The 26,762-nt window shown below is 40.2% G+C and overlaps 1 protein-coding gene across 2 annotated transcripts in view; it reads right to left on the bottom strand.

Annotated features, from left to right (window-relative positions):
* LOC124133715 (UDP-glucose 6-dehydrogenase-like) overlaps positions 1-26,762 on the bottom strand; it is a 75,568-nt gene that overhangs the window by 13,138 nt on the left and 35,668 nt on the right. For both annotated transcript variants that reach the window (XM_048387612.1, XM_048387611.1), the window contains exons 2-4: positions 7,618-7,789; positions 2,897-3,034; positions 1,044-1,208 (exon numbers count right to left, since the gene is read on the bottom strand). In XM_048387612.1, coding sequence (XP_048243569.1) covers positions 1,044-1,208; positions 2,897-3,034; positions 7,618-7,776 — 462 coding nt within the window. In that variant the 5' untranslated portion in view covers positions 7,777-7,789. The remainder of the gene's footprint in view (positions 1-1,043; positions 1,209-2,896; positions 3,035-7,617; positions 7,790-26,762) is intronic.

Genomic DNA, 26,762 nt, shown 5'->3' with positions numbered 1-26,762 from the left:
GTTTGATAGGCATGACTTAGAACTTGACGGATGACAAGGTGGACACAATTGTATGGATAACAACTTCTTTAATACTGTAAAAAGCGATGTTCGGTATGGATCGGTGTACCGTTATCAAGCAAGACTTGGTACTACACAAGGTGATCATCTGACATACCAAGTTTCTCCCATCTGGCCATTTACGTTTTTGAGGTGCACATTTTAAATTTTTCTTCTTTTTAATCAAAGATGGTAACCTGGCGGCCATATTGACATTCCTGGTTTGATACCTTGAAACAGATTTGAACCCCCTTATAGCAACAAACATCCACATATATTTGAGCTGAATCCATCAAGAAATTTAGAAGTTGAAAATGTATAAAGTTTAAGGCTGCCAACGTCACTGTTGATGACCTCAGGCCAGGTGGGTTAAGTATAACATAGCAGTACTACAGTTAACTACCGTTATAACGAACTCTAAGGGAGCATTAATTCTAGTTCGTTATAACCATAGTTTGTTATAAGCAAATATACAGCGTATATATACAGCAGTGTGTGTGTGTGTGTGTGTGTGTGTGTGTGTGTGTGTGTGTGTGTGTGTGTGTGTGTGTGTGTGTGTGTGTGTGTGTGTGTGTGTGTGTCTGCTTGTACTAGTCCGGACTGATGCTGATTTATAGTGCTAGCTCACTGAGATACCATGCCGCAGTTTAACATGAATAACCCACTCAGACACAGTATACTGACTGCGAGTCGACCAGTCCTTGTTTTAGCCGATTAATGCCGAGCGCCTGATAGAGAAACAACAAGTACCATCTTTTAACGTCTTTCGGTATGACGTGGCCAGGGATCGAACCCCGAACCTTCCGCTCTCCGGGCGGACGCTCTACCACAAGACCACAGAGGCGGTCTACCCATGTCGGGAATCGAACCCGGGTCATTGGCGTGACGAGCAAATGCTTTAACCACTAGGCTACCTGACCGCCCTATATATACAGCAAATGGATGGGACAAAAACATTGTTCGTTCTATCCATCAGTTTGTTGTATATATATTAAAAAACTGACCTGGTACTTGACTCCTTTCTTTACATTAGCCTTCAGGATATCTGTGATGCTCTCGGCCGCCTTGACCGGGACAGTACTCTTCTCAACCACAATCTTGGAGCTTTTGGCAACAGCAGCTATCCTTCTGGCGGCCGACTCAATGTACTTCAGGTCAGCAGCTCGGCCCTGTAACACACGGGGGGAGTCAGTGAAGGTGGGGGTCAACTTTAATTCATGTAGGTGGCAGTGGGTTAGCCTAGTGATTGAAGCATTTGTTGATCATCCTGAAGGCCCAGGTTCGATTTCCCACATTGGTACGATGTGTGCTGCTCGAGATTTTATGAGCGCTTCATATTTGCTGCCACTGACAATCATCAAAAATAACTTACAACATAAACTGACATATAACACAGGGCTTCAGCGGCACTGTCCTGACTAACAGGGTTTCAGCGGGACTGTCCCGACTAGCAGGGTTTCAGCGGGACTGTCCTGACTAACAGGGTTTCAGCGGGACTGTCCTGACTAGCAGGGTTTCAGCGGGACTGTCCTGACTAGCAGGGTTTCAGTGGGACTGTCCAGACTAACAGGGTTTCAGTGGGACTGTCCTGACAAGCAGGGTTTCAGTGGGACTGTCCTGACTAACAGGGTTTCAGTGGGACTGTCCTGACTAGCAGGGTTTCAGTGGGACTGTCCTGACTAACAGGGTTTCAGTGAGACTGTCCTGATTAGCAGGGTTTCAGTGGGAATGTCCTGACTAGCAGGGTTTCAGTGGGACTGTCCTGACTATTGGGGTTTCAGCGGGACTGTCCTGACTAACAGGGTTTCAGTGGGACTGTCCTGACTAGCAGGGTTTCAGTGGGACTGTCCTGATTAGCAGGGTTTCAGTGGGACTGTCCTGACTAGCAGGGTTTCAGTGGGACTGTCCTGACTAACAGGGTTTCAGTGGGACTGTCCTGACTAGCAGGGTTTCAGTGGGACTGTCCTGACTAGCAGGGTTTCAGTGGGACTGTCCTGACTAGCTGGGTTTCAGTGGGACTGTCCTGACTAGCAGGGTTTCAGCTGGACTGTCCTGACTAGCAGGGTTTCAGTGGGACTGTCCTGACTAGCTGGGTTTCAGTGGGACTGTCCTGACTAGCTGGGTTTCAGTGGGACTGTCCTGACTAGCAGGGTTTCAGCTGGACTGTCCTGACTATTGGGGTTTCAGTGGGACTGTCCTGACTAGCAGGTTTTCAGCGGGACTGTCCTGACTAGCAGGGTTTCAGTGGGACTGTCCTGATTAGCAGGGTTTCAGTGGGACTGTCCTGACTAGCAGGGTTTCAGCGGGACTGTCCTGACTATTGGGGTTTCAGCGGGACTGTCCTGACTAACAGGGTTTCAGTGGGACTGTCCTGACTAGCAGGGTTTCAGTGGGACTGTCCTGATTAGCAGGGTTTCAGTGGGACTGTCCTGACTAGCAGGGTTTCAGTGGGACGGTCCTGACTAACAGGGTTTCAGTGGGACTGTCCTGACTAGCAGGGTTTCAGTGGGACTGTCCTGACTAGCAGGGTTTCAGTGGGACTGTCCTGACTAACAGGGTTTCAGTGGGACTGTCCTGACTAGCAGGGTTTCAGTGGGACTGTCCTGACTAGCAGGGTTTCAGTGGGACTGTCCTGACTAGCAGGGTTTCAGCGGGACTGTCCTGACTATTGGGGTTTCAGTGGGACTGTCCTGACTAGCAGGGTTTCAGCGGGACTGTCCTGACTAGCAGGGTTTCAGTGGGACTGTCCTGATTAGCAGGGTTTCAGTGGGACTGTCCTGACTATCAGGGCTTTACCTGGATTGTCCTGATTAACAGAGTTTCACTGTACCCAGGTTTGATCACACCTCTAACTTACCTTGCCAATGCCATAGTTCTTGGTCGGTGTGTTGACGCAGATGAAGATGAGCTCCGCCTCCTGGATGGCTTGGTCGATGTTGGTGGAGAACTTCAGGTTTCTGCCTCGACATTCCTGGATGACCTCATGAAGTTTGGGCTGAAACACAAAAATAACTAGAGGTGTTTGCACCGCCATTTTCTCAAGTCTCCCAAAATGTTATCATGCTGTGTACTTCCAGCCTGAAAACTTTACCCTCAGAACTAAATCAAGACAACTTCTAGAGATCAAAGAATTTCCAAAGTCTCAGGATAATATAAGTTAGGTGCAACAGTAAGTGGCAATGAATGTTTCATAGCATCCTGAAAGATGACCTTGACCTTTGACAGGCAGCTAGGTCACCAACATTTCATGTGGTAGGATTTGTAAAGAAACAAGCACAGATATGTTACAGTCAATTTGTAAATTTGTCTGTAATTTTCACTCAGTGACATATACAGTTCCAGGCCTGTTGAGGCAACCATACCCAAAAAACTGACAATGATACAACCATGTTTTACAAAAACTTCAATTCTGAACTTGACTTTATCCAAAACCTTATTGAAAACAAGCCCAAACAAAGAGTGAGTGAGTGAGTGAGTATGGTTTTATGCCGCTTTTAGCAATATTCCAGCAATATCACGGCAGGGGACACCAGAAATGGGCTTCACACATTATACCTATGTCTGGAATCGAACCCGGGTCTTCGGCGTGACGAGCAAACGCTTTAACCACTTGGCTACCCGACCGCCCCCCCAAACAAAGGAAGGAATATGGTAAGTTTAATGACAAAGTGAGTTTGGCACCTACTGTAAATCTCGAAATTAACGCGAGCATGAATAAAATGCGAAAAATGCAAGTGGTCTTTGCTCTCATTATTAAGCATCACATTTTTATCAACAACAAGACATTTTGGATAGCAGGAATACTGGTACCTAATTAGACATATGCTGAAAACAAACAACAATATGTATTCCCCATCACTGTTTATTGAGCAGCACTTGTAACAAGTATATAAACAATGTCATTCAAACACTAATTACATCCTGTGAATTGTCACTGCTGGGGTCAAGACAAGAGTTCACTGTCATCACTGATCACACCTGCAAGTCCAGACAGACGCCACCCACGCAACAGAGTGTCTTTGTTCCTTGTGAATGCGTCAAAGTCCGATACGAGCCAGCGCGCATGTATTGTTTTAGTGGAAGTACTCTACTCAGCGCTAATAAGCTGTGCTATTTGGTGTTGTGATTGGATTAATGTAAGGTTGGATTAAGGTGAGGATTCTCCTGTAAACCTGACAGAGGACGTTTTCTTTAGATATAAATCCACTGATGCTTGAGAGGAGGGGAAAACGCCGATAAAGCAGTTAAACTATCCCTTAAAATCCCGGAAATAAGCTTAAACCTACCCATCTCCAAGTCAAAAATTAAAAGTGTCAACAAGCAAAAAATCACCAAAAAATGGCATCACCTATATCAAAACTCAAATAGCCAAATCAAAAAAGTACTCAGCAAACCACTAACCAAACCAAAAATTCTCCATCCATCCCCGTGTGCGAAATACGCATCAGTCGGAAAGCGCACGTTAAATCTCCAAAGTAAGTAAGTAAGTAAGCAAATCAAAAACGATCTGGAAAAACCCCTAACCAAACCAAAAATTCTACATTCATCCAAAAAATTCGACAGTAATCACTAAACTCCAAACAGGACATACCAACCTAAATAACCACCTCAAAGTATTAAGAAAACACGCATCAGGAACCTGCCCACATTGCAAACAACAAGAAACCCCAGAACACGCACTCATACACTGCAGCCACTACCTAACACACCAAACAACACTACAAACCACCCTAAATCTAAATAAGGCTCTTACTCTAGAAGCAATCCGAAATCCACAAAATAAAATAGAAAAATTCAAAGCCTTAGGCGTAAACTTAATCAAAACAGGACTAATAAATCGCATTTAAAACCCCAATAAACTACCAAAACCAAACCACATAATCAAACTAACAAACTTCCATACTCAGGTCCCTTAGTTTGCCCCCCAAACCCTCTTGGCATTTTTTCCTAATCTCAAAATTTCCAAAATTCTATATAAGCAACCACTAAAACACCCCTACTGGATTGCCAAACAACTTTTTCCCCTTTTCGGAAACACATTAAATGGCTTGGCCGGGCCCCTGTGCGAAATACGCTGCAGTCGGAAAACGCGAAAAACATGAAAACACCACAAAAATATCTTACCTGAGTATAGTTTTCCTACAATAATGATAATCATTTATATTTGTAAAACAATTGATTAGAGCAGTTCTTAATTAACATGATTAAACGTCTTGTCATTTAGACCTCAAATATGGGCAAGTCATGCCTTGTCGCTTACCTCAAATATAGGCAAGTCATGTCTTGTTGCTTACCTAAAATATAGGCAAGTCATGCCTTGTCGCTTACCTCAAATATGGGCAAGTCATGCCTTGTTGCTTACCTCAAATATGGGCAAGTCATGCCTTGTTGCTTACCTCAAATATAGGCAAGTCATGCCTTGTGGCTTACCTCAAATATGGGCAAGTCATGCCTTGTTGCTTACCTCAAATATGGGCAAGTCATGCCTTGTTGCTTACCTCAAATATAGGCAAGTCATGCCTTGTGGCTTACCTCAAATATGGGCAAGTCATGCCTTGTCCCTTACCTCAAATATGGGCAAGTCATGCCTTGTTGCTTACCTCAAATATGGGCAAGTCATGCCTTGTTGCTTACCTCAAATATGGGCAAGTCATGTCTTGTGGCTTACCTCAAATATAGGAAAGTCATGCCTTGTCCCTTACCTCAAATATGGGCAAGTCATGCCTTGTCCCTTACCTCAAATATGGGCAAGTCATGCCTTGTTGCTTACCTCAAATATGGGCAAGTCATGCCTTGTCCCTTACCTCAAATATGGGCAAGTCATGCCTTGTTGCTTACCTCAAATATGGGCAAGTCATGCCTTGTCCCTTACCTCAAATATGGGCAAGTCATGCCTTGTCGCTTACCTCAAATATGGGCAAGTCATGCCTTGTTGCTTACCTCAAATATGGGCAAGTCATGTCTTGTTGCTTACCTCAAATATAGGCAAGTCATGCCTTGTCCCTTACCTCAAATATGGGCAAGTCATGTCTTGTGGCTTACCTCAAATATGGGCAAGTCATGCCTTGTTGCTTACCTCAAATATGGGCAAGTCATGTCTTGTCGCTTACCTCAAATATGGGCAAGTCATGTCTTGTGGCTTACCTCAAATATAGGAAAGTCAGGCCTTGTTGCTTACCTCAAATATGGGCAAGTCATGTCTTGTTGCTTACCTCAAATATAGGCAAGTCATGCCTTGTCCCTTACCTCAAATATGGGCAAGTCATGTCTTGTGGCTTACCTCAAATATGGGCAAGTCATGCCTTGTTGCTTACCTCAAATATGGGCAAGTCATGTCTTGTCGCTTACCTCAAATATGGGCAAGTCATGTCTTGTGGCTTACCTCAAATATAGGAAAGTCAGGCCTTGTTGCTTACCTCAAATATGGGCAAGTCATGTCTTGTGGCTTACCTCAAATATAGGCAAGTCATGCCTTGTTGCTTACCTCAAATATGGGCAAGTCATGCCTTGTTGCTTACCTAATATGTCTTGTCGCTTACCTCAAATATGGGCAAGTCATGCCTTGTTGCTTACCTCAAATATGGGCAAGTCATGCCTTGTTGCTTACCTCAAATATGGGCAAGTCATGTCTTGTTGCTTACCTCAAATATGGGCAAGTCATGTCTTGTGGCTTACCTCAAATATGGGCAAGTCATGCCTTGTTGCTTACCTCAAATATAGGCAATCATGCCTTGTCGCTTACCTCAAATATAGGCAAGTCATGCCTTGTTGCCTACCTCAAATATGGGCAAGTCATGTCTTGTGGCTTACCTCAAATATAGGCAAGTCATGTCTTGTGGCTTACCTCAAATATAGGCAAGTCATGCCTTGTCGCTTACCTCAAATACATAAATTTTGATGTACCTAATATGTTTTTATATATTGGTAGTGCTAATATATAACTTAGATTGTTAGTGGCTGTACCCTCGAGGGGGGTTGAAGTAGCGTAAAATTATTGTCCCCCTAAGAGGGTATGTAAGTCCCACATCATTCAATGTATTGTTATGCATACCAGAATTTTAAAACGTAGTATTTTTGTCATTTTAATCTAAGGCTTAACTGGTAAACTATCGCCAGTGACTGAAGGACTGATATAAATCCAGCCAGGGTCCATGCAGGAAGCAAAGGCACTGTAAGTCCCCATGGTCCCTGGTATGGTGTTCTCCCTTTAGTTACTGATGATCTCTAGCCCATTTTTATATTGTGTTGTTAATTCTTATTACTTTTATATGTTCCTCAACTAGTTTTAATACACTCTGTGATATTCTAGTTATTGAACTGTCCTTTGCTGACAGGTTTTTTATAAATTATATATACTTATTAATGTATTAATTCTCGTCACGATATGGCTGAAATATTGCCGATGTGACGTTAAATATTAACTCACTCACTCACTCACTTACCTCAAATATAGGCAAGTCATGCCTTGTTGCTTACCTCAAATATGGGCAAGTCATGCCTTGTTGCTTACCTCAAATATGGGCAAGTCATGTCTAATTGCTTACCTCAAATATGGGCAAGTCATGCCTTGTCGCTTACCTCAAATATGGGCAAGTCATCAGAGTTCCATTGGTCAATTCTTTCCTGGCTGAGGTCGACGACCTCGACATCTAGATGCGGACACTTGTATGCGATGACGGCACATGATGGACCGCCCACGTACCCAGCACCGATACAACAGATTTTCTTCAACGGCATGTTATCCCACAGACTGAAAACAATGTGACATTCATATAATCTGGCGTGCATATAATAGGGCTGTGTGTGCTGTAATAGGGAAAAAGAATTGTATTACAGTGATTGACACTGACTGTACATGCAGATCCTATTTTCTACCTACTAAAGTAGCAATACTGACAGCAAGGTCAGTCCCCACCATCTTGTAGTCATGGATTCAGGGGAGATAATGACATGACAGAAAAATCACTTCCACATTTCCTCCGTTTCATGAATCAGTTTCAAAGGGAAACACCATTTGAAAATGAATTTGTGTTTAGATTTTAGGTTGAGCGATACAAATAGTAATGAAACTTGATAGGTCTCAAGAGACGGGTTGAAAATGTCTAATTGGGAATAGTTTGACTGTAGCCCTGGCAAAATGTATTTAGATACACATATAAAATATCTGGTCATGCATACACTGGAGTTGACTGAATCTTTATCTTTCTTCAAACATATAAAGTCAGAAGGAATGGGTGCATAGTCAGAAAGAAATGTGAACATTAGTGACTTGTAGTGTAACCATAGAGTTCTAGATTTTTTTTGCAATTAAATAATATATCATGTGACAAACCACGTGTCTGGGTAGTCCTGTGGGTACCCGGATCCTACTCAGTACCCACCCGACACGAGTACCCGAGTTACTAATCCCAGCATTACCCTCCACCCTATGCTTGTCATAAGAGGAGGGTGAATGCATCGGTGGTCAGGTTCAATCTCATTAAAATCAGATCTTAGTTCTTGCTATCGCTAAACAAAGAGGACATTACAGGTCATGTCAGAACGACCTTTGATCCGACCAATCAAATCATCGCTTACCAGATCGTGAAAGTGACAGTCGGAATGTGTTTTCTAATCATGCAACCATGAAAACGTTAACACGGGGTATTCTGAACGACAGTTACGGCCCGTACGACTGATTGGGTTTGGGGGGTGGGTGGTTGTGGATTGAGGGTTAGGGTTTCACACGACTGCACCCTTTTCTGGATCTATATATTTTATTAACCCAAAGTAACATCATCCTATTGTCTTTACGGCTTCTTCAAATAGTGGAAAGCCTACAAACTCAGTTTCTAGTATCCATGCCCATTTTAATTAATTAAATTACTTTCTAATTTTAAATGAAGAGTGTTACATCAAAAAATATTTATAAACATTTCAAAATGCACTGGTTAAAAGTGATGAATGTTTTTCCATTTTGTGAATCGAACCTGCAACTTCACATATGATGTTTAGTACTGTAACCCACGGAGTCACCAGGGCAATGAATTTTAGGGTGCACAATCTTACATGTCATGACTTCAGATGTATGCAGGCTACACATGGTTTTTCTCTCGCTCGCTCTCATCAAATTTGTTTTATACTGCGACTAGTGTATTGTTTCTCTATAAGGTGTACCAATGTTATTTATTCTTTTTGGTATTTCTTACAGTTAAGACGGTTCATAAGTTAGTCCTCCTCGGTTTTGGTGAACCTTTTCAACCATGTTGAATATCAAGGTGACTTGAAACTTCTGATGTATCTGATATACACATGGCAGTGTTCAATGCCATATGTTTCCATATTAGCAATAAACCATTGTATGAATTATTTGAAATAATCAGTAGGTTATTGAGTGGATTCCAAATAGTGTGACCATTGTTGAAAGTGTTCTAGTGTCACGTTCACTCAAATAAAACATGGCTTCTGGTTTGTGGCCATGAAATTGTATCCTAGACTACATCTGACAAACAGGCTATGCTTTGTAATTGGCCATTAAGATTTTCAGCCCCAATTTTGTGATTTTCAGACGTGTAAGTGATAATGTCAGCTTTAATTCAGCTGGCAATTGGCTGTGTGATGACAGACAAGGAACAGAATGGAATGGAACGGAACGGAACGGAACGGAACGGAACGGAACGGAACGGAACGGAACCATGTAGACTGATTGATTTAATGGAACAAGAATATCAAATTGAGCATCATGTTAGTGATGGTGTCTATATATTTACTGAATAAACAAGCTAGAGATAATGAATTTTTTGGGAGACATTTTTATGATATTGTGTGGCTTAGTAAAAAAATACCCCAAAATATTTATGATCCCTAACCTTTTGGTATATTCGCTCTCTGAAGACTAAAAACAAATTACTCAGTGTCGTGATTCACCTGCAAAATACTGCATCTTGATACGAATCGTATCGCACCCATAGTATGAGGATACATATCATATCGCGGCCCCATTGTATCACTGCATATCTAATGTTAGGAATGGACACAAATCACTTGAGGTCATTAATTTATCCATTTCTGATGATGAAGGTCGACAAAACAGAAACACTGCTACCAAAAATCAAGAGTATTTTTTCCAAAGTCTTGCAGCAATATTCCAGCAATATCATGATTGCCTGTAAATAAGCAAACAATAACTGAAAATCATGAGCAGAATAACAATAACATTCAGCAAAGTCACTGAATCTGACCACATGATCCAATTTAGTCACCTTTACATTGGGCTGCTGGGTATCAATGTTAACATATGGTTATCACTTCGGGCTTTCCTCCCACACTTAGCTGACACGCCGCGATATAACTGGAATACTGTTAAAAGCGGCGTTAAACCCAACTCACTCACTCACTCACTCACATGGTTAACATGGATCCACAATGTTCTCAGAACTTAAGGAATTCCCCAAATCTAGTGCTTGCAAAAAATTTCAAGGATTTAAGGAGTTATGTGAATAGGCCAGTTTTTGTACATATGCCATGTTTGTAAATAAAATAATTATTAAAAAGAGTCATCACAAGATAAAACATACCCCCAGTCTGGTACAATTCTGAAATGGAGTTTGGCAACTAACATCCCCCTTTTGGATCATTGCCATCGGATACCTTCAGTTCAGTGAAGAAAAAACTAATGCTGTTCAGTAATTTTCAATATCCTTAATCCTCAAAAAGCACAAGTTAACCACTAGATTCATTTATTTGTTTGTTTGTTGCTTAACGCAGCACTCAGCAATATTCCAGCTATATGACGGCGTTCTGTAAATAATCGAGTCTGGACCAGACAATCCAGTGATTGACATCATGAGCATTGATCCACACAATTGGATACGATGACATGCATCAACCAAGTCAGTGAGCCTGACACCCGATCCTGTTAGTTGCCTTTTACGGCAAGCATGGGTTGCTGAAAACCATTTCTAACGCATATTTTCACGGGCAGACTCATTGGTATAGCAAGGTTCATCCAGAAATATTCAACAGTTTTGGAGTTCTGCTCCGGAAACAAGCACTACCTTCATTTACAGCTAACTCCAACTTGTCGTCATGAAAAAAGCCAAAACTCAAATCATTCAGTGGTTTCGGAGTTGTGCTCCGGAAATGTAAAATTCATGACGGACAGATGGACATGCGGATCACTATATCTGCCTGTTTTGCCAACGAAGGGTGTAAAGTTTACACTGTAAACAAATCTCAAAACAAGGACCATAACCATGTCAAACACAATGATAGTTTTCAAACTTGATCAACACATTTATCCCTTAATGTCATCACTGTATCCATCATGATTTCCGAATAAAATTTGTCCCCTTGAAGTGGGCCGCCAGACAGAGCCAGACAATTAAAATGCTTATTGTTGTCTGCGAGGTGATAATCAGATTTATCGCCTACTTAGGGCTCTTGCATGACACAATATGTTCCCACCGGGCGCGATTTAATCAGAATTCCATTGAAAATATGAATACAACACAATGTCATTAAACTGTCATTTTCATCTCCGTGAAATATTGCTCCACAAGCCTGCATCTAAGTCCTACACCAGCTGTTATAGACTTAATCTGATCCTGTCCTGAATCTAACCGTGGTCTAACCAGACACAAGCATGACTCTGATCTGATTCTGTTCCGAGCCTAAGCTTGGTCTAATCAGACACAAGCATGACTCTAGTCTGATTCTGTTCTAAGCCTAACCGTGGTCTAACCAGACACAAGCATGACTCTAGTCTGATTCTGTTCTAAGCCTAACCGTGGTCTAACCAGACACAAGCATGACTCTAGTCTGATTCTGTTCTAAGCCTAACCGTGGTCTAACCAGACACAAGCATGACTCTAGTCTGATTCTGTTCTAAGCCTTACCGTGGTCTAACCAGACACAAGCATGACTCTAGTCTGATTCTGTCCTGAATCTAACCGTGGTCTAACCAGACACAAGCATGACTCTGTTCTGATTCTGTCCTGAATATAACCTTGGTATATTCCAACCATATTACAGAGACCTGTAAAAAAAAGTCAACTTCTTTATTATACTGTAAAAGCGACTATCGCTATAGATCCTTATACTGTTGTCAAGCAAGACAGTTTTAGGCTCTACACCGAAACGTTGCTATAAAATATGATAAGGAAGCTGTTATCTATAAACCTTTGTCAGGTGATGCCATAGAGGTGGAACATTGCAGGAATATAGATCTGGGTTCCTATTGTGCATTGTTGATTATCTAAGCAATATCTATTCATTTGTATCGGGTTTGCATTCCAGCTGCCCAAACACCTGGCCATACAAAGAGAAAAATATGAGTTTAGACTTCGATGTTTTGTGTACATGTTTACACGTTCCAATTAACCTGAACTTCTAACAAGATGACTGTTGCTATCCATAATCTGTAACAACAAATGCCGGGACAACGGAAGGTAACTTAAAATGACTGCTGGCTACTACTTTCAGTTTGTCGTTATGCCACTATTGGCCTCTGAGTGACCTTTTTGTTGTTAATGTGGATAATAAACAATATGTAAAGAAGATAAAATAAACACTAATCACTAGTTTCAAGGAATGTGAATGAGCAAAGGCAATTCAATCACAAGGTTGGTTTGTTTGTTTGTTGTTTAACGCCTCACTCAGCAATATTCCAGCTATATGACGGCGGTCTGTAAATAATCAAGTCTGGACCAGACAATCCAGTGATTGACATCATGAACATCGATCCACGCAATTGGGATTGATGACATGCATCAACTAAGTCAGCTAGTCTGACCACCCGATCCTGTTAGTCGCCTCTTATGACACATGTACAGTAGAATAGGGACAGAATGAACAAGGGACAAGAGAAATCAGTTTCATATATGTCGTTCATTATATACATTTTCTCTTGGAAATGTCGGCCATCTTGGATAAAACAAAACAATAATTTCAGCATTGGCTTTTACGTTTTATGTTTAATGTTTATGTTACAGACAAGATAAGTCCAAGTACAGGTTAGATTAACATTAAAGCAAGTTTTACAACGTTGAATTGTCACTGATGATAATGTTGATTCACTGAGATTGTATTGATTCGCCGCTGATCGAGTATAGCCAATTGTCATTGACACTAATTGAGATTTCTCAGTGTAACCCGCCTTGGAGGGTAATATATTTCTCAGTGGGGGAATAAATCCCTTATACCCTGCCACAAGCAAGGCTGCACATAGATTTCTGAGAGGCAGAATAAATCCCTTATACCTCGCTTCATACCTCCCTGGTCAAAGAAAGTCACGTGACAAAGCACAAGCTAACCTCACCTCAATCGAACTGTTCTCTATCAAATTAAAACATGTCGGTACTAAAATATATTTTGGCTTATTCAACATGGCTGCCACCAAGACAGTGTGCCTTGCACCAAACTATCACTGAACTGGAGCCATCTGGTGTATACCTTTAAACAACCTTGAAGCCTTCGACATTTACTACAAGAAATATTTACACAAAAATACTCGCAGAATCACAATACCGTATTCGACGTAATAAGCGCCCTGCTCTAATAAGCACCCACAGCGATATTTGCTCATATATTGGCTAATGAATAATCCCAATTAGCACCCCTTCTGATTGGTCAATGTACACAAGACTTATTCATGCACCCTTAGTTATGGGCAATTAAATTCTGGAAAAATACATCGGTGGAATATAAACATTTCAGGCTGTCAGCGTAAACCACGAAATTTATCTTTCAACTCAAAATTCACTTTTCAACTTTTTTTTATACCAAAATAATATTCTAATAAGAGCACCTTATTTCTAATTTTGAGAGTGCCCTGGGCGCTTATTACGTCGAATACGGTACTACTGACTGTGAAGCATGATGTGTATCTAAAACACATAAATTTAATTTAATCCTTACCAGCTGTATTGATTTGGGAAGACAGCTGTTCTCATCAGCCATTGGGATACTGAATTATTTTTTTTAAAGGTAATTAATCCAAGAAAGTGAGCAAAAATCACTTTTTCAACATCTGTCAGAATATTCTGAATAATAAACTTAAAAGTACAGATTTACAAAAAAACACGTACGAGTCATTATTATTGTCTTAAATCTTTTTCTTACCATGTCACATGTATTGTTTAGATCATATATTTTTTAATATAACATATGAGTCATAATACTGATACTTAAAGTCTGTCACTCTTTTTTGACAAGTTGAAGTCAGAATGATTATTTTTGTATTTGTTTAATGCCACACTCAGCTATCTTTCAGCTATATGTAAATACTCAAGCCTGGACCAGAGAATCCAGTGATTGACATCATGAATATCAATCTACACAATAAGGATACGATGACATGCATCAACCAAGTCATCAAGTCTGACCACCCGATCCCGTTAGTCGCATCTCAGGACAAGCATCGGTTGCTGAAGACCTATTCAAACCTGAATCTTCAAGGGTCCTAAATGATTGTGAATAGACTTTTACGGCAAAACCTAGTAACATTACAGGTAACTGTGATCAGAATAGTGAGTGAACCGGGGTTTTCGGCGTGACGAGCGAACGCTTTAACCACTAGGCTACCACCCTGTAATCAGAACAGATTGTTAAATGAAACTACTAACACAGTCATTAATTCCAAATATATCTGTTTTCATTAAACATCAAGTCCTCAGTTTTTGTAATATTTTTGTTTGTCAGGTTCAGTATTACCTCTGCTATTATTGCTTGATCATGACATTTTTGTCTTTGCTTTCAGCAACAGATTTATGGCTGTTTGTCATGTCTGTGAATTCCCGGCTTAAAATCAAATGCAACAACAACAGTGTGACGTCACCCCAGACTGCGTTGTAAACAAACATGTCGACTATATGCTTGTTTTCACACTCAGTTGGGCGACACATAATAAAGAAGTGACAAAGACATTTAGGAAACAAGAAGAAGAATAGATTAAACTTCTTGTGGAAAAAATTACAGGAGGTGGACTTCATTGGTAGGATCAAACATCCTTATCTTACCTCCATGTCAGAATGATGACATCTGATTGGTCCATGTGATCTTGTTAAAATACCATGTATCCCACCTTGGAGGGTAATAATTTTCTCAGTGGGTGAATCAATCCCTTATACCCCGCTTCAATGCAAAAAGCCGCACACTTTTTCCGAGTCAATAAAAGTCATGTGACATAGCTCAAGTTGTCATGTGACATAGCACAAGTTGTCATGTGACATAGCACAAGTTAACCTCAGATCAATCGATATGCTGTTTTCTATCACATTTGAATTTGTTTTAATTCTTTTACAATGTCATATTAAAACATGTCGGCAAGATAATTTGTTCTCCGGCTCAGGGTATAAACCCTAACAAGGGATGCATAAAAGCCCATGTACACCTCGTAATCCTGCTACAACTTATAATGTATCCTGCTTGGGAGATAAATAAATTTCAGAGCGGGAGAATAAATCACTTATACCCATCCACGAAAAAAACAGGCTGCACATGGATTCCTGAATAAAAATAAATCCCCAATGCCCCGCTACGAATCAAAAAGATGGACAATGCTTCCGAGTAAATGAAAGTTATGTGACACAGCACAAGTTAACCTAATCTCAAAAGATATTATCTATCAATTTTCCCTTTGTTTAATTCTTATACAATGGCAGATTGAAACATATCGGCAAGATAAATTCACTCTAGCAGTAGCATGAGGGGTATATGTGGTTTTACCCGCCCAGCATTAGGCATCTTCCCAAAGCAAGGGAGTTAACTGACAGTCCAGTTTCCACCCTTGCCGACCTAGGTTGGAATTATGGAGTCACATTTTGGCTGAACTAACGAGTCTATGCATAGTCCAATAAAAATCGTGAAACGAACTAGACATGCAGTTTGTAAACCACATGGATTTCAACATGCAGATTTTGATCGACTGCAGGAATTGCAAAGCATGTGTACCGTCAACTGGGTGCTCAAGGTGCTCTCATGATGTGACACACTTCCCGAGGTAAGGCCCATTTATTCCAAAATAGATCTTGATTATCGATCAGATCGTTTTGACTAAGTGCTGCCATTTTTTTTTAAGCAAATGTAAGTGATGTGAGAGGTGGAATTTGATTGGTCAAGAGATTTGACACAGAAGGGACATAACCCATAATGGCCACAGCCTAGTTCGGCAAGGGTGGAAACTGGACTTTTGTCGTCAGTTAACACCCTTGCCTCAGGAAGATGGCATTAGGTTTTATATCACAAGCTGGACGCATAAACAAATAGTTTCTTTTATTCTAACTCAGGTGAGTAAATCAGTGTTTTTACTGATCATAATGTTATTATGACATTTTATTTTTATGTTTCCCAATTCCATTTGTGCAGGGATAATTCTAGGGTGGGGCCTTGTGCTTTTAGCCCCTACATTTGAAATAAGGCCAACATTCTTAACTACAATGGCAGGGTATGAAACTCCCAAAAATTTCAGCCAGACCACAGGACTGGCTAGCTGAAATACTTGCCAGCCCTGACCAAAACCTGCCTGCCCACTATAATCATATGTTTCTCAGGATCATTTAATTAAAAATATGAAAACTGATTGCTTGTAGCATAAGCGCATCGCTAAATGTTAGGTTGTCTAAAAGCTAACAGGGTTTCTTTTTGGTTACATTTTATCATTCATCTTTACATGTGAATTAATGCTTATCATCGGGAAATATTTAGAATATTTTCACCTATGAAATATAACCCGACTGTCGGGCAGGGGGATTTGAAAATCTGACAGCCCGAGTTGAAATCAACCCGTCTCGGACGGTCGGGCAGGCAGGTATTTCGAACGCTGACAATGGGGCATTTAAACATTGGGCTGTGAGTGTGGGTATACTTCTGGGATAATTGAAATGTTTACATAAAGGGCCCATGTCAGAAAATTCCTAGAGTGAACCCTGATCTGATAATGTATAAGGGAGAAAATACACACAATGGCTTTGTGACCAACATAAGTAAGAAAAATGTATGTCATGGATAAGAACTTCTGGCCTATTGCATATATAGTGACATTTCAAGCTGGAAAGCTTGATAACAGTTTAAGAATCTATATCTAAACGTCGCTATATGCAATAAACGTCGCTATACGCAATAAACCAGAGGTTGTTATCCATAAAGTTTTGCGTTTTTCTTACTTATTTGCCAACTTCTAGAATGCCAATCAAACAGCGACCACAGTAGTTTGAATGGAGGCATGGCCTTAATTTTTAAATTCTACAAGTTTCAGAAACATATCATTGATGAAATGTTCACTGAAGTAAAACAGTCATCCTTGATTTATTTAATCTACATACTGATTAACGATATGTCAAGGATGAAAATTGTAATTTCAGATGGCGTATTGACCTTAATCAATAATATTCAAGCCATCGTATCTCAGCTGTGTCTCTCCCTTGTCATACAGATGACACAGTTAATCTGAACTTAGGAAGTGGAGCAGGGCAGGGTGGAGTGGAGTGGAGTGGAGCGGAGTGGAGGTTGGGGTGGTACAATCCAGATACCATGAGCATCGATCTACGCAATTATACGATGACATGCATAAACAGGATCCCGTCAGTTGCCTCTTACGACAAGATGCTGAAGACGAACACGGATCTTCATGGGTCAGCGATACAGTTACCTGTATTGCGATAATTTTGAGAGCTAAAATGTTGGACAGTGGTTGACACTGATGGTGTATGTAGAATCCTAGTTTCTACATACCACAGAAAATATTACGATGTCAGTCCTTCCGTGAGAGAAAAATCACTTCCACATTTCCGACATTTTGGCAATCAATTTTGAAGGGAAACATCACTTGTGTATGATTTTCTGTGTACATTTTAGGATAAATGATACAAATAGTAATGAAACTTGTACAAAATATCAGTAGTTTCAGTTATGGTTTTTAGATCGTTGCTAGCCTGAGGTAACGAGAACCCATCTCACAGACATACTATTCAATAAGACAAAAGATATGTCTATATAGTTTTATGGATTGCCTTGAACTATTTAATTTAAGTAAATCTGACATCAAATATATTAGAATAACATTCAGCAAATACTTCAATTTAGACTCATTAAGGATCAGTCGCCATACAAGCTCGTCTATAAGTGACACCATAATCTCTTTCCAAACACCAAGTATATATGTCAACAAGATTAGTGCCAGTCCAACAGGATTAACAGGAGCACACCCCACTGTGTATCAACCAATCATATTCCTTTTTATTGTTCTAAGTTTTGTTAAATACATACAGAAGCAAAATGTTAAGCAGAAGGGGTTTGCCGCTCATACCAACAGACCTCTCTCCCACAGCCCAGAAGGTTGTACCGACTCTCTAAGGCATCCACAGCTTTAGTTAAGAAATTGTTCTTTGTTCTTTGTTAATTGTTCTAATTATCCCCAGAAAACCAGCATGCCATTCGGAAGGTTTTGTACCTCAGAACAGAACCATAATAATTTGGTGGAACTATCCGGTATGACAGACTTCTTAGTCTGTCAGGGGCACAGGTGGCCAAGTCGTCTAAGGTGCCGCGATTCACTGTGCAGAGTTGTGTGGGCACGCCAGAAACCTATGATTCTGGGTTCGAATACCAGTTCATTCCGATTATGTTTCTAGGTTTGTCAGCACCCTACCTGTGCTCATGGGTTTCACTGAAGTGGTAAACGTCTGAGACCTGCATTACTTCAGGCTTTCCTCCCATATTAAGCTGTGATATAACTGGAATACTGTGAAAAGCTGTGTTAAACCCAACTCACTCACTCACTCTGTCCTTTCCCATACCTCTTTGCTGCAAGACATATGGTTCACAATCCTGTAGGAAGTGACAGTCGCTTATTTAAAGGATATACTACCTTCCTGAAGACCAATCACCAAGAACAAAGAATGGCATGTAACAAGATTGAAGAAACAAAAAGAACCTCTCCGATCAAGAACAAGAACAAGTTCTCCAATCACAAACCTTCCCTGGTTGAATATATTAGCAACACTGCAAAAAGAATTTCCCCTTCAATATTTTCTTCCTACCCAGGACCACAGAAGTATACATGTCTATCCCACAGAGATCCGACCACAGCCAGCAGATACTGCACCATGTAGAAACCGCCTCATGGGCACCTACAAGATGGACACTGTGTACAAGGTATCTCATTGGGACTTAGTAATTTGTGTGTACTTACATGGACTCAATCCAGGATATATGATGTGTGACTGTTGATAAGTGCAACCAGGTATGTTTGATTAAAGCCAGTATATTAATGCCAAAATGTGTCTTTCGAAAATTTATTTTTGTATGTGCGCAATATACTCCAAACTACATCTTTAGTCAAGCTAGATCTTTGAAGTTATTGTGTAGGGAATCTTTGAAATGTCTCCAGGCCATGCCAGACATATAGATACAGCTAGGGCCCAGACAAACCTAAGCTGTAGGGTTATTGAGTCACACCTTGAAGCTAGACTCGTAATTTCAAAAATTGAAACAACAAAATTTGTCATTTGTTACAAGTTATTAATATGCACAGTTTGGTACAAAATTGAATGTATTGTCTAGGACACATATGGAAATTGTATGTCAGTATTAAGTAATTAACAGCAAAGCAGTATTCAGCATTTCAGAGTTTTGATATCGGAATTTCGGATTATTATTTTTCTTGGGCATAGCACCCACAATATCTGTGCAAGCTCCGTCAACGTGGAGAGAGCACCCATTGTACTTAAAGGGGCAAAAGTACCCACAAGTACCGTTTGAGTCCCCCGGTAAAGTTAGACTCCTGGTTTTAAATTTCTTTATATATGCTGAGATGTTTAATTTGTACTTTTTATGACATTACTCATTATTCGGCACAGAGTCACACTGCCAAGCCAGAATCCTGAATTCCGAGAACCTTCAGTGACATATTTATTGAATCTGTGCCAAGTGGAAATTACCTTGTAGTGAAATTGCACATTACAAAGATCACTTGGTTAGTTTTCAAACTGGCACTAAATCAAACTGGCTAGAGGATCACTTTCATACCGTCATAGCATAGGTAAATTTGTTGCACCAGGGTTTAAACAATATCATGAAGTGATCTGAAGTGAATACGTACTCATTTGCTCTGTTGTTTCTGTTGGTGAAAAGGTTCGCACATATCAATTTGGACTCGTGTAAGCTTGGGGTCCAAGATTCACGGAATGGAGGGAGTGAGTGAGTGAGTGAGTTGGGTTTAACGCCGCTTTTAACAGTATTCCAGTTATATCGCGGCGTGTCAGCTTAATGTGGGAGGAAAGCCCGAAGTGATGCAGGTCTCAGACGTTTACCACTTCGGTGAAACCCACGAGCACGGGTATGGTGCTGACAAACCTAGAAACATAATCGAGGCGAACCGGGATTCGAACCCACAATCATAGGTTTCTGGCGTGCCCAAGGGACGCAACTCTGCACAGCGAATCGCGGCGCCTTAGACGACTGGGCCACCCGTGCCCCCGGAATGGAGGGAAGTTGTGATAGCAACTGATTTACGACAACCATTGTCTGAGTTAATTCCAAAGGCTAATTACCCTGGATCCACGGTATCTATATGCCTTGAAACACTTATTTGTCATTATTTATAAGATGCTAATCCCAACTGTTAATCCCCATTGTATTGTACATCGACTGTCTGCCATCCTGAACGAGATGTGCAAGTATGTCACTGTCATGAATTATTGTTTACATTTATTAATGACTTATCGAGAGAGAGAGAGAGAGAGAGAGAGAGAGAGAGAGAGAGAGAGAGAGAGAGAGAGAGACACTCTCCTTTTCCCCCCAACTGCCATGTCAGCCGTCAGAACCTCACCAAGAATGCTGATGTAGGTGTAGGTGTAGGACTTAGATGCAGGCTTGTGGAGCAATATTTCACGGAGATGAAAATGACATCTAATCAGACACAAGCATGACTCTAGTCTGATTCTGTTCTAAGCCTAACCGTGGTCTAACCAGACACAAGCATGACTCTAGTCTGATTCTGTTCTAAGCCTAACCATGGTCTAACCAGACACAAGCATGACTCTAGTCTGATTCTGTCCTGAATCTAACCGTGGTCTAACCAGACACAAGCATGACTCTGTTCTGATTCTGTCCTGAATATAACCTTGGTATATTCCAACCATATTACAGAGACCTGTAAAAAAAAGTCAACTTCTTTATTATACTGTAAAAGCGACTATCGCTATAGATCCTTATACTGTTGTCAAGCAAGACAGTTTTAGGCTCTACACCGAAACGTTGCTATAAAATATGATAAGGAAGCTGTTATCTATAAACCTTTGTCAGGTGATGCCATAGAGGTGGAACATTGCAGGAATATAGATCTGGGTTCCTATTGTGCATTGTTGATTATCTAAGCAATATCTATTCATTTGTATCGGGTTTGCATTCCAGCTGCCCAAACACCTGGCCATACAAAGAGAAAAATATGAGTTTAGACTTCGATGTTTTGTGTACATGTTTACACGTTCCAATTAACCTGAACTTCTAACAAGATGACTGTTGCTATCCATAATCTGTAACAACAAATGCCGGGACAACGGAAGGTAACTTAAAATGACTGCTGGCTACTACTTTCAGTTTGTCGTTATGCCACTATTGGCCTCTGAGTGACCTTTTTGTTGTTAATGTGGATAATAAACAATATGTAAAGAAGATAAAATAAACACTAATCACTAGTTTCAAGGAATGTGAATGAGCAAAGGCAATTCAATCACAAGGTTGGTTTGTTTGTTTGTTGTTTAACGCCTCACTCAGCAATATTCCAGCTATATGACGGCGGTCTGTAAATAATCAAGTCTGGACCAGACAATCCAGTGATTGACATCATGAACATCGATCCACGCAATTGGGATTGATGACATGCATCAACTAAGTCAGCTAGTCTGACCACCCGATCCTGTTAGTCGCCTCTTATGACACATGTACAGTAGAATAGGGACAGAATGAACAAGGGACAAGAGAAATCAGTTTCATATATGTCGTTCATTATATACATTTTCTCTTGGAAATGTCGGCCATCTTGGATAAAACAAAACAATAATTTCAGCATTGGCTTTAACGTTTTATGTTTAATGTTTATGTTACAGACAAGATAAGTCCAAGTACAGGTTAGATTAACATTAAAGCAAGTTTTACAACGTTGAATTGTCACTGATGATAATGTTGATTCACTGAGATTGTATTGATTCGCCGCTGATCGAGTATAGCCAATTGTCATTGACACTAATTGAGATTTCTCAGTGTAACCCGCCTTGGAGGGTAATATATTTCTCAGTGGGGGAATAAATCCCTTATACCCTGCCACAAGCAAGGCTGCACATAGATTTCTGAGAGGCAGAATAAATCCCTTATACCTCGCTTCATACCTCCCTGGTCAAAGAAAGTCACGTGACAAAGCACAAGCTAACCTCACCTCAATCGAACTGTTCTCTATCAAATTAAAACATGTCGGTACTAAAATATATTTTGGCTTATTCAACATGGCTGCCACCAAGACAGTGTGCCTTGCACCAAACTATCACTGAACTGGAGCCATCTGGTGTATACCTTTAAACAACCTTGAAGCCTTCGACATTTACTACAAGAAATATTTACACAAAAATACTCGCAGAATCACAATACCGTATTCGACGTAATAAGCGCCCTGCTCTAATAAGCACCCACGGCGATATTTGCTCATATATTGGCTAATGAATAATCCCAATTAGCACCCCTTCTGATTGGTCAATGTACACAAGACTTATTCATGCACCCTTAATTATGGGCAATTAAATTCTGGAAAAATACATCGGTGGAATATAAACATTTCAGGCTGTCAGCGTAAACCACGAAATTTATCTTTCAACTCAAAATTCACTTTTCAACTTTTTTTTATACCAAAATAATATTCTAATAAGAGCACCTTATTTCTAATTTTGAGAGTGCCCTGGGCGCTTATTACGTCGAATACCGTACTACTGACTGTGAAGCATGATGTGTATCTAAAACACATAAATTTAATTTAATCCTTACCAGCTGTATTGATTTGGGAAGACAGCTGTTCTCATCAGCCAATGGGATACTGAATTATTTTTTTTAAAGGTAATTAATCCAAGAAAGTGAGCAAAAATCACTTTTTCAACATCTGTCAGAATATTCTGAATAATAAACTTTAAAAGTTACACATTTACAAAAAAACATGTACGAGTCATTATTATTGTCTTAAATCTTTTTCTTACCATGTCACATGTATTGTTTAGATCATATATTTTTTAATATAACATATGAGTCATAATACTGATACTTAAAGTCTGTCACTCTTTTTTGACAAGTTGAAGTCAGAATGATTATTTTTGTATTTGTTTAATGCCACACTCAGCTATCTTTCAGCTATATGTAAATACTCAAGCCTGGACCAGAGAATCCAGTGATTGACATCATGAACATCAATCTACACAATAAGGATATGATGACATGCATCAACCAAGTCATCAAGTCTGACCACCCGATCCCGTTAGTCGCATCTCAGGACAAGCATCGGTTGCTGAAGACCTATTCAAACCTGAATCTTCAAGGGTCCTCAATGATTGTGAACAGACTTTTACGGCGAAGCCTAGTAACATTACAGGTAACTGTGATCAGAATAGTGAGTGAACCGGGGTTTTCAGGGTGACGAGCGAACGCTTTAACCACTAGGCTACCACCCTGTAATCAGAACAGATTGTTAAATGAAACTACTAACACAGTCATTAATTCCAAATATATCTGTTTTCATTAAACATCAAGTCCTCAGTTTTTGTAATATTTTTGTTTGTCAGGTTCAGTATTACCTCTGCTATTATTGCTTGATCATGACATTTTTGTCTTTGCTTTCAGCAACAGATTTATGGCTGTTTGTCATGTCTGTGAATTCCCGGCTTAAAATCAAATGCAACAACAACAGCGTGACGTCACCCCAGACTGCGTTGTAAACAAACATGTCGACTATATGCTTGTTTTCACACTCAGTTGGGCGACACATAATAAAGAAGTGACAAAGACTTTTAGGAAACGAGAAGAAGAATAGATTAAACTTCTTGTGGAAAAAATTACAGGAGGTGGACTTCATTGGTAGGATCAAACATCCTTATCTTACCTCCATGTCAGAATGATGACATCTGATTGGTCCATGTGATCTTGTTAAAATACCATGTATCCCACCTTGGAGGGTAATAATTTTCTCAGTGGGTGAATCAATCCCTTATACCCCGCTTCAATGCAAAAAGCCGCACACTTTTTCCGAGTCAATAAAAGTCATGTGACATAGCTCAAGTTGTCATGTGACATAGCACAAGTTGTCATGTGACATAGCACAAGTTAACCTCAGATCAATCGATATGCTGTTTTCTAACACATTTGAATTTGTTTTAATTCTTTTACAATGTCATATTAAAACATGTCGGCAAGATAATTTGTTCTCCGGCTCAGGGTATAAACCCTAACAAGGGATGCATAAAAGCCCATGTACACCTCGTAATCCTGCTACAACTTATAATGTATCCTGCTTGGGAGATAAATAAATTTCAGAGCGGGAGAATAAATCACTTATACCCATCCACGAAAAAAACAGGCTGCACATGGATTCCTGAATAAAAATAAATCCCCAATGCCCCGCTACGAATCAAAAAGATGGACAATGCTTCCGAGTAAATGAAAGTTATGTGACACAGCACAAGTTAACCTAATCTCAAAAGATATTATCTATCAATTTTCCCTTTGTTTAATTCTTATACAATGGCAGATTGAAACATATCGGCAAGATAAATTCACTCTAGCAGTAGCATGAGGGGTATATGTGGTTTTACCCGCCCAGCATTAGGCATCTTCCTGAAGCAAGGGAGTTAACTGACAGTCCAGTTTCCACCCTTGCCGACCTAGGTTGGAATTCTGGAGTCACATTTTGGCTGAACTAACGAGTCTATGCATAGTCCAATAAAAATCGTGAAACGAACTAGACATGCAGTTTGTAAACCACATGGATTTCAACATGCAGATTTTGATCGACTGCAGGAATTGCAAAGCATGTGTACCGTCAACTGGGTGCTCAAGGTGCTCGCATGATGTGACACACTTCCCGAGGTAAGGCCCATTTATTCCAAAATAGATCTTGATTATCGATCAGATCGTCTTGACTAAGTGCTGCCATTTTTTTTTAAGCAAATGTAAGTGATGTGAGAGGTGGAATTTGATTGGTCAAGAGATTTGACACAGAAGGGACATAACCCATAATGGCCACAGCCTAGTTCGGCAAGGGTGGAAACTGGACTTTTGTCGTCAGTTAACACCCTTGCCTCAGGAAGATGGCATTAGGTTTTATATCACAAGCTGGACGCATAAAACAATAGTTTCTTTTATTCTAACTCAGGTGAGTAAATCAGTGTTTTTACTGATCATAATGTTATTATGACATTTTATTTTTATGTTTCCCAATTCCATTTGTGCAGGGATAATTCTAGGGTGGGGCCTTGTGCTTTTAGCCCCTACATTTGAAATAAGGCCAACATTCTTAACTACAATGGCAGGGTATGAAACTCCCAAAAATTTCAGCCAGACCACAGGACTGGCTAGCTGAAATACTTGCCAGCCCTGACCAAAACCTGCCTGCCCACTATAATCATATGTTTCTCAGGATTATTTAATTAAAAATATGAAAACTGATTGCTTGTAGCATAAGCGCATCGCTAAATGTTAGGTTGTCTAAAAGCTAACTGGGTTTCTTTTTGGTTACATTTTATCATTCATCTTTACATGTGAATTAATGCTTATCATCGGGAAATATTTAGAATATTTTCACCTATGAAATATAACCCGACTGTCGGGCAGGGGGATTTGAAAATCTGACAGCCCGAGTTGAAATCAACCCGTCTCGGACGGTCGGGCAGGCAGGTATTTCGAACGCTGACAATGGGGCATTTAAACATTGGGCTGTGAGTGTGGGTATACTTCTGGGATAATTGAAATGTTTACATAAAGGGCCCATGTCAGAAAATTCCTAGAGTGAACCCTGATCTGATAATGTATAAGGGAGAAAATACACACAATGGCTTTGTGACCAACATAAGTAAGAAAAATGTATGTCATGGATAAGAACTTCTGGCCTATTGCATATATAGTGACATTTCAAGCTGGAAAGCTTGATAACAGTTTAAGAATCTATATCTAAACGTCGCTATATGCAATAAACGTCGCTATACGCAATAAACCAGAGGTTGTTATCCATAAAGTTTTGCGTTTTTCTTACTTATTTGCCAACTTCTAGAATGCCAATCAAACAGCGACCACAGTAGTTTGAATGGAGGCATGGCCTTAATTTTTAAATTCTACAAGTTTCAGAAACATATCATTGATGAAATGTTCACTGAAGTAAAACAGTCATCCTTGATTTATTTATTTTACATACTGATTAACGATATGTCAAGGATGAAAATTGTAATTTCAGATGGCATATTGACCTTAATCAATAATATTCAAGCCATCGCATCTCAGCTGTGTCTCTCCCTTGTCATACAGATGACACAGTTAATCTGAACTTAGGAAGTGGAGCAGGGCAGGGTGGAGTGGAGTGGAGTGGAGCGGAGTGGAGGTTGGGGTGGTACAATCCAGATACCATGAGCATCGATCTACGCAATTATACGATGACATGCATAAACAGGATCCCGTCAGTTGCCTCTTACGACAAGATGCTGAAGACGAACACGGATCTTCAT

Source organism: Haliotis rufescens, unplaced genomic scaffold (assembly GCF_023055435.1).
Source record: "Haliotis rufescens isolate VD_foot unplaced genomic scaffold, xgHalRufe1.0.p SCAF_7, whole genome shotgun sequence".
NCBI lineage: Eukaryota > Metazoa > Mollusca > Gastropoda > Lepetellida > Haliotidae > Haliotis > Haliotis rufescens.
Note: the sequence above shows the minus strand (reverse complement) of the source record. Positions and strands in the feature narration are given on the sequence as shown.